Consider the following 9,957-nt stretch of genomic DNA (forward strand, 5'->3'; position numbering starts at 1 on the left):
ATTGTATTATTATATATTAATATTAAATAATATATAATTATAATTATGTAAAGATATGTATATATAAGATGATATACCAAATCAAGCTTAAAAGAAATATATTTTTTTTTAATTTAATAAAAACTTTGCATATATCTTTGGTTTGTATATCTCTGTATATTATTGACTGCCAATCGATTAAGTCGATAAATTATTAACTTTGCTCACATATAAAATGTATATTTCCTTTTCGTTCGACAGCAATAATTTAACGTACAAAATGCTTAAATAGAAACGTTACGCGTTATTAATCAAATATAACGCGTTTAACCAAAATGGATGTACATAATTTCATAGAGATGCCTCTTGTGGTGCGTTTGCAGGACTCGCTTCGCTGAAAAGACGAGAAAGCCGAGAGAATGGAAATTTCGATTGGCATTTTCGCCGATGGACAGGGGAAAACAAGAGTTCTGGCGTGTAGAAAGTGTATATTTTATTGTAATTGTACGAATTATCTTAATTTATTATAATTTATAGGTAAAATAATCGATCATGTAAGTATGTTTTACGAATTAATTCGTATGTTCATGGTACAGAGTTTGTCGTTAAAATCGGGCGAAAGACAGAACCTCTCTAACTTTATATCTGTTCAAATACAATTCTTTTCATTTCGGTCGTCTCTTGATTGGCTTTTGTTAAAAGATCCTTTTTTTAGACATATATTTCCTGTTCATCATATCATAGATCAATCACAAATTCAGATTATCATATTATTTAGATCGGAATCAGCGCAACTCAGTTATATATACGAAAGACTGTAAGGATCTTCCAATGGCAAATAGGATTGATTCTTTTATGTAACGTCGGAACGGAAATTTATCAATAAATAATTAACCGACCGACAAAGCAGCTTCATAGACTGATTAAATTATCTACCTCAACGAATCAAATCGTATTAATGTCCTTCATGTACTATAATTGTCAACTTAGAACATCAATAAGAACTGTTACTGTAAGTTAATACGCGTAAAGTATATATTGTACCTATGTCTTCAATCATGTAATATAACTCTGCCAAGATAATAATGTTATTTATTTAATGTAGTATTTAGTATCCGATGAAGCGACATGTATTTTTTGTCGTAGTACACATATACATGATATACGATATTGATGGTACCAATGAAAAGTATTGTAACTAAAATTGTTTATCTAATAATTTCTTTCCTGAAAATATTTTATTTATATTTATTACAATAGAAATAAAATATTAAATACAAATATATATAGATTTATTGAAGATTGAAGGATAGAAAACATAATATCTACTTTTATCTTTTTTTAACGATTTAATTTGTAATCGTACTCACAAGCACTAAAAAGAACAAAATTAATCGTTAATTAATTATTCAATTAAAGTGCTAAAAAAAATAAAATCGTAACTAAATGCTTAAACTAATGTCTAAAAATATGATTGCTTTTCATTGATGTAATCGATATATTAATGTTAAAAATTATTTGAGATTTTATTTATTTTTGTTTTTTTTTTTAAATTGTGACCCCGTCTATGCGAATGCGATCAGAATAATCGAGATTTCATCAATCGAGGTTCAAAGCTTTTATTTACATCCACATATACTGTAACGTGTAATATTATCTTTTAAAAAGCATGACATTGTAAATAAATTGTATATCTGTTCTATTGAGTTCTTGATGAATTATTTATTCCCGCAGTTGAATCCTGCATAAACTAATAATAATAATAATATAATCATCTTTAAAAATGTGTTAAAAAGAAGATCTTATAAAGACTTTTTCTTATTGAAACATTAATCGAGTTAAATTTTACAAAACAGAATGTACAAAAACATATACATATATTGTATTACATATATGTATACATACACACACATACACAGCATTAGTCAAAAATATTAGGAATCTTATTAACTATCATTTAAAGTTTGAACTTAAAAATTGATTTATAGCATTTGCTGTAAATCCTTTTAAGAACGCTTTAAATTTATGTATAAATTTATGTATAATGTTAGTAACCAGTAGATAACAATGTAGATAAAAGAATTCCTGATAAATGAAAAAATATAGGTGTCTAATATTTTTGGTCAAAACTGTATATTGCACTATATATTACAAGTCAAGTGGAGCCTATAAAAATACGATTTGTAACATAGTCGCGATCACGATCCAATCCTAACAAAATGTAGTTCTACCATAAAATACCCTAAAATGTCATCGGTATAAATCGCGATCTGTAGCCTCGATCTATATGTAACGATTAATTTGTTTGCTCTCACGACGCGTACCCTCCTGACATGCAGTGTCCCTTGTGCACGATGCACGAGGGCGATAATTCAATGTAGAAACTGAATCCGTTTTCCCAACCTCCACCGATCGGTCGGTTGGATTCGCATCCATTGCCAGCTCTCCCTCGAAACTATATATTCCGCGACGGAGTATGCAGGAAATGGTATTTAACAGGCCAGGCCGGGTCCGACCTCGAGTGAACGCACATAGCCGATAGTCAATGTGATGGAAAGGCGGACGTAGGGAAGAGAGAAGGAAAACGAATGAGTACTGGTCCCTCCTCATGTCCAATTGACGCGTCCGAGGAAGTGACGGAAGGATGGAAGCGCAATGTACTTGAACGTCCCATAAGCGGGTTCTACATTAGACTACTCCTGTTACCGGTAGTAGTTCGTTCGACTGCCTATCGTTCAGTTGTCGAGTTGTCAGCCGAAGATCACTGTGTCATTAGCAGTGATCCATTTGAATTTTCCATACGATTCTTATTCTGTGTGTTCCGAAGTTTCTCGATGTGACGATAATGTTTGACCTGATTGAAAGATTCTCTTACTCGTGACAGAAGTAAGACAATCGAAAGAATCAAGCGCGGAGGATCATATATTTATATATTCATATATATTTTTAAAACTGCACGCGTTTCATGCAGAGGCGTTTACCAAGGCGAATCAGATCAGTATTTGTTCATTGATAAAAATTCATTAATAAAAAATAAATGATAAAAAATGTAATTAAAAATAAATTTTGTTATTAAGTTTTATAAACTCTTAATTTTTATAACTTTGCTTGAATTTTATATAATAAAATAATACATAAACAGTACTTCTTATTGTTGCTAAAAAAAACCAAAAAGAAGAAATTCGCTTCGAAGCTGAGAAGCAAAGCGAATAATCAGTTTACTAAATTGATTTAGCAAACTATATACTATAAAAATCATTATAATTTGTATAAGTTTTAATATACCTTTTCGTTACAAAAGTCAATTCGTAATTTTTTTTTTAGGATTGTGATCATTTTATGTAAAACAACATTTTTCATGCACGCGATCTCTGCGCTTATATCATCGATTGGATCACACAATACAGAACTGTTGTTTATTATTTCTACAGAGAAAGAGAAAGCGCGCGAAAGTACCTAACTAGCATGATAAAACAACTCGTTTGGAACAAAATGGCGACAATTGTCAACTAATCGTCTTCATTTATATTGATCCGATTCGCCACAGTTTATCCTGTAGAATAATTTTTCACTCATAGAGAGAACAGAATAAATTTTCAAAACGTAATGATGTGATCAATGACATAGATAAATCTGTGTGATAGCGAATTCCACTGCTGCTTGAACTTCGAAAATATAAAAATAAAATTCGATATCTTTTCCTATAAAAATTTTTTTCTATATTTTTTATTGTTTTTCTTACGATCCTTCAATTTTTATTATAGAAAATATTCTTGATTCTTCAAAAGAAAATTTATTTATAATTATTTATAATTATTTTTTAAAATTTATAACGGCAACATAGTTGTGTGAACAAGTTGTGAATTTCAGAAAACTTTGAGCTCTTTGAAGACTCTCGTATCCGTTATGCTCGAAGAAATCAGAAACTGTTTGATTAAAATACGAGTGCACAATATTTGCTGACATCGGAAGATCGGAGGCCGTATACAAAGAATTTTGGTTGAAATCTCATTATTTCAATCATGCTGAAAGGAATTGTTCTGCTGATTCTCCATGTCTTCTGTGACATTGGTGAGACTAAGCTAACTATCGTGTTTCATTACGCGATTCTTGCACATGTCATCTTGCAATGTTTATTATTTTAGTAGAAATGCAAAATATGTGTTTAAAGCAAGTGTTTTTAAACACTGTTTTTAAATAACTTGAAGAAAAATTAAATATTATTAAAAGTAATATATAAATATATGAATAAAAAGCAAATATGTTTTTACATTACGGAATATTAATACATTAATTTTTATTCAAATACTGTACAAAAAGTATGAAGATATAAAAAATATAAAGATAAATCATATTCTTGATATTTACATAAGTTTGCATTTCTCTATATTTTTTTATATTTGTATATATAATATGTATTTACTCTTTATTTTTTCTCTCTATCCTTCCCGCTCTCTCTCTCTCTCTCTCTCTCTCTCTCTCTCTCTCTCTCTCTCTCTCTCTCATCCACAAAGAATTTATCTATTTCTTTTGATATTATACACGATGTCCCATACCTAATGTATGATTATCTCTTATATCTTTGTAGGGTAAGGTCAAATAAAAAATATATTCAAATAAAAATTGTATGACCTGATAAGGTACATATAATCGATTTTATTAAAAAAATTTATTTTTCGTTATATGTATGAAGATCATTGCTATTTTTTAAATAAAACAATATTTTTGTGTATAATATGATTTCTCTAATTCTGCACATAGAATTATTAAGACAAAAATATCAATAAATATCTCAAAAATTATTGATTTTTCGATATTTCTACTTTAATTCTACTTTTATACAGAATAATTAGAGAAACTATAATTTTACACACACAAAAAGATAGATATATTATTCTTAAAAAATGACCGTGACTTTCATAGTATTTTATTCATCATATAACTGTGAAAAATTAATTTTTAGAAAATCAATTATACATTATATGTGTTCCTCATCAAGTTATACAATTTTTATCTAAACAAATTTTTGATTCTATTTTATTCTACTTTATCTGCAAAGATATAAGGAATGGTCATTTTAAGTAAAACATCCTGTATATACATATAATGTGCGTGCGTGTGTGTGTGTGTGTGTGTGTGTGTGTGTTAAAATATATATACATTATTAGTAAAAAAGATATATGTATATCATTAATTAACATCTTTTAAATTATAAATTAAATTCTAGTACTTAAATACAATTAAGCGATACATACATTAACATAAATCATAATTATTCCAATAAAATCAAAACAGAGTTTTGTGATTTGAAAGGCGCGAAAATTATACTAACTTGCGAAAAAATTGTTTTGACATATAATATTTAGCTATTTTAAGGGTTTTAAATTTTTTCCTGCTGAACATGAATCTGTTTTCCTGCTATCATGTCACAATTTTAACTTAAAATGGTTAAAGATCAAAAACGATTTTTAATGACGTAGCATTAGTAACAAATTTTTTCAAAATTTCATTAACACACAAAAGTATCAACTTTTTGCTTTAAAATGCATTTAATTTTGTTTCGATATGATTTTTCATTTTCGAGCAAGTTAAAAGTTGAGATATTCATGTGCTGTTAACAAAATATAGAAAAATTTACTGTCACTGTTACAACGTTACGAAAATTCTCAAAATCATCATTTTTAATGTTATTACATATATTTTACGTTATTATATATATAAAATTTGTTCAGACAACGATCCAAAAATATAAATTGGCAAACTAATGTTATTTCTTCTAGCTTTTTTATAAAAAATTTGAAATATAATTTGCTCCTCTCTCATCTTATATTTCTGAATCTATTTTCCTAATTTCGCTTTCAGCATTGGCAGGGCAGTGCGGAAAAGTATGGGTCACGGTTTCCTCTTTATGGAGACCAATCGCTGCTAGCGATAAGGTGGTCGATGCCGAATTAGAAGTAAATTGGGAATTCGATTGTCCGGCAGACACGAGATACTCAGATACTCAAATCAAGGTGTTCACTGCTGACCCGTTAGCGGCACATAGTAATAAATTTTGTTTGATTCTCTTATGTATCGTATTTCGCTACCAAAGGGAGTGATTATAGAATCGAAAAACGCGTACCTTTTATTTTATAATATTTATAACTACTGTATTAAATATCAAAAATATAATGTTTATCATTATAATTTATTACAAAACACAAGACATATGCATGACAGCTTGTAATCATTGCATTATAAACTTGTTTTATTCAAAACAATTTTTATTTAGTTTTATGTGAGAAATTTCATCAACAAAATCTAAGTAAGAATCTTAGTATAAGAAAAATCTTATTTTCAGTCATTTCGATTCTTATAAAATGCTATTAGTATCAATTATTAAATTACTTGTAAATTTAATATGTGATATTACTATACTCTAATCCTGTTTATGATTGCGTTTCAAGATTTAAAATATTTCGGTTTGAAGAATTGAATAGATATAAATTCACACTGAAATGTTTACCAAGATCCACATTGACTGAAAATAATGAATAAAATTTCTCTTACTTAATTAAATTTATTCTCATTTGTCCTATTTCATAAAAATTTATCAACAAAGTTGATAAGTATATAAGTCGAAAATATGTAAGTTTGTTTTGCTTTCGTATATATTTCATTGACAGCTTAGTACAGATCACCAGCTTAAACGCGTTGAAATGCTTTGAGTTCGTCGTTAAAACTTGTTAGCTAAGTCTCTCTTCCGCCTGTCGCATTCAATTTGGAAACATTGATCCGCTTGAAATGAATCCCTCGATAGTTTTGAATCGTTTCCAATCCGATTTATCTTACAGAATGAATCGTCATGAAATCGAACGCATCCATCCCTTATCACATTTTCTCATCGTAAAGTTATTGAACTTTAGATACCAAAAAATTTGTCCGCGCAACCACGAATCCTATTTGTTTCAGACAAAATGATCAAGCCTGAACTGATCCTGACTTCGTTACAACGTCCTCGGGGATATTACAGAACAAATATTACAGTCGGTCGTCCGCCGTTACCAGGAGGATGGGACACAAAGGATGGAGCGACACTTCCAGGATCACATTGTCTCGATTATTATGCTATCCTTTACAAAGATGGTCATATGTTTTCCATGTCTTGCTTGCAAATTTGGCCGACTTGGATGTACGATTTAAGGTACTATAATTTTGTACTTTCAAAGTTTTGAATTGAAATATCACTTTTTGTTTAAAAAAATCACTTATTTTTTAAATAATTTTTAAATAATATCCGGAAACACTGTTTAAATATTTCAAAACATTTACAGAAAGACTAAATCAAGTTAATAAAGTAATAAAATGATTGATATATTCTTATACTTAATTAAAGTAATTACTTTTAGATAATCTTTAATTTTAATTTTTTTTTAATTGGATAAAATTTACTGTAAATTACAGTTTCATTAGATTGTATCAATAATAAACTATAATTAAATTACAGTTTGTTACTGATAAGATACAGTATACTTGCGATAAGATATAATATATTTGCGATAAGATACAATATATTTGCAGTAATTATTTATTATTAGATATTATAAATTTGACGGACCATACACAGAAAAAAATGTTTTGTTGAATTAACTAGAATTCTGATGGAAAATGAACGATCCAAAATTCTAATTAAATTTACAAGATTTCGAATTAAATTTATTAAATGTTGGTTATTTCAACTAGAATTCATTTTCCACTAGAATTCCACTTAATTCAACTAAACATTTTTTCCCTGTAATAATCACACGTAATTCTTTGTAGAAATTAATAGCTATTAACACACAAATAATGTTTTTTGTATTGTTAAGAAGGGAAATCGGCATGCTTCCTATCGGCAGCCTGATGATACCTGGGACACATAATTCTGGTTGTTACAAACACGGTGATCTAACGCGCCGGGACGCCTTTCAGCGATACTTGTTGACACAAGATCGTGATGTTTGGACCCAGTTGGTACATGGTATAAGGTATCTAGACATCAGAGTTGGATATTACCCATCAATACCAAATGGTACTGCACTTGACGAAGATGGGAATCATATAAATAGATTTTGGGTCAATCATGATGTCATCCGCATCACACCTCTTTCAGAGATTTTAAAGGACGTAAGGGACTTTCTGGATGTAGCGAGAGGTGAAGTTATCATTATGGATTTTCATAGGTGAGTAAAGTCTAATGCACAATTGAAAAACAGAGGCAATAGGAATAGGGAATAATAAATTTCAACCTATCAGATACCTATCAGATATATCAGAATACATTTTTTAGATGGAAATCTGTTATTTTCTGCTCCTATTGCCTGTGCTTTTCAATTATGTTCCAGAGTTAACACGAAATATATCGTTGTACAGTTTAAATTACGCGCGAGAGCATGCGTACGTTGTAAATTGAATTCGTGTTAATGGTCATAAAATTCAAATAAATGGTCATCAAAGAAATTACGAGAAAATTGCGAAAACTAAAATATACAGCATATCCATTTTGATTGATACACTAAAATAACATAAAAAACGGCTACATTTACAAAAAAAAATTTGAGATAAAAATTACATAGTCAGAAGGGGAATAAATCAATTTTCGACAAATCGTTTTTTAAGGTCATAGTATAAAAATAATTTTTAATACAATTATATGATAATAATAATCATACAATTCTATTTTAAAAAATGACAATGATTTATATATAGTCTCGAAAAATCTATTTTTTTATTAAATTAATTCTATTATTATTTGTCCTCCTTCAGATCACGTAAATTTTATCCCAAATATTTTCTTGTAAATGTAGTCATTTTTATGTTATTTTAATGTATCAATCAAAATGGACATGCTGTATATTTTAATTTTCGCAATTTTCTCATAATTTCTTTGATGACCATTTATTTGAATTTTATGACCATTAATACGAATTCAATTTACAACGTTTACAATTAAAAATAGAACGTCCTGTATAAAATAATTAAATTAATAATGCCATAATCTTAATTAGCTGCTTATATTTAATATATTAAAAAAGTAGAAAATGTTCCTCTATTTTTATTTTTTATGCTTCTATTTTATGCTTTTATTTTATCTATCTATTTACCGTAAAAACGTTATTAATAATTATGCTTCACAAAATATTCAAAATTTATAATAATTAATGTAAGAATTAACAAATAGATTTCCCGTGGGCTTCGAAGGTAGACCAAACAGACATCGGAAACTGCTATCTATTTTACATCGAGAATTCGAAGGTTTAATCCTGAAACCAGACAGAGGGATTGAAGGTCTGGGACCGACATTAAATGACATTTGGGCCGGCGGAAAGAGATTAATCATTTGTTATGGTGACAAGCACACAGTAAACGGTAAAACATTTTTGTTATAATTTCTATTGATTTACAAATTTTTACAAATTTAATTAATTAAAATTCTTTGAAACTTTTCAGCTAATAAATGTTTATAAAAATTTCTACTTCCTTTTTAATTTAGAATACGACTGGCTATGGCCGCCTTTGACGCAAGTATGGGGCAATCAGCAAACTGTGGAAGGTTTGTTCGAATATTTGGATGAAGAAATTTTAGGATCAAAGAAACGCAGAAATAGTCAGAATCCATTGTGGGCAGTAATGGCAGAATTAACGCCATTTCCATTAGATATTTTCTTTAATCTGTCTGGTGGGCTTCGGCAGATGGCTGATTCCGTTAATCGAAATCTCACTGTCAAGTTTCAAGAGGAATGGTGGAAAGAAACGAATGTCGTCGCCACAGATTTTTTTCTCGGAAACGATTTGATCTGGGTATCAAGGATATCAAATATTAAAAAAAGTAATATTGCGCAATGGCGTTTATAACCCTTATATAGAATTTTATTGATAATAATATTAAAATTTCTTGTTTCAAAAATGGAAAAAAAATATTATTGCAAAATGGAACGACAGCGCTCTCACTTTTAG

The 9,957-nt window shown here is 28.9% G+C and overlaps 1 protein-coding gene across 1 annotated transcript; it reads left to right on the plus strand.

The window, feature by feature from the left end:
- Window positions 1-4,001: 4,001 nt before the first annotated feature.
- LOC108688177 lies at window positions 4,002-9,951 on the plus strand. The gene is made up of 6 exons (XM_018194322.1): window positions 4,002-4,050; window positions 5,842-6,024; window positions 6,934-7,165; window positions 7,830-8,183; window positions 9,182-9,369; window positions 9,494-9,951. Exons 1-6 carry the CDS (start codon window positions 4,002-4,004, stop codon window positions 9,853-9,855), a joined length of 1,368 nt encoding a protein of 455 aa, XP_018049811.1. The 3' UTR covers window positions 9,856-9,951.
- The last annotated feature ends 6 nt before the right edge of the window (window positions 9,952-9,957 follow it).

Source organism: Atta colombica, unplaced genomic scaffold (genome assembly GCF_001594045.1).
Source record: "Atta colombica isolate Treedump-2 unplaced genomic scaffold, Acol1.0 scaffold226, whole genome shotgun sequence".
Classification (NCBI taxonomy): Eukaryota; Metazoa; Arthropoda; class Insecta; order Hymenoptera; family Formicidae; genus Atta; species Atta colombica.

Coding starts and splice junctions, on each gene's coding strand:
- LOC108688177 (XM_018194322.1), top strand. CDS start 4,002: ATGCTGAAAGGAATTGTTCTGCTGATTCTCCATGTCTTCTGTGACATT. Junction 4,051..5,841: donor CCATGTCTTCTGTGACATTG/GTGAGACTAAGC, acceptor TTTCGCTTTCAG/CATTGGCAGGGCAGTGCGGA. Junction 6,025..6,933: donor TGACCCGTTAGCGGCACATA/GTAATAAATTTT, acceptor TATTTGTTTCAG/ACAAAATGATCAAGCCTGAA.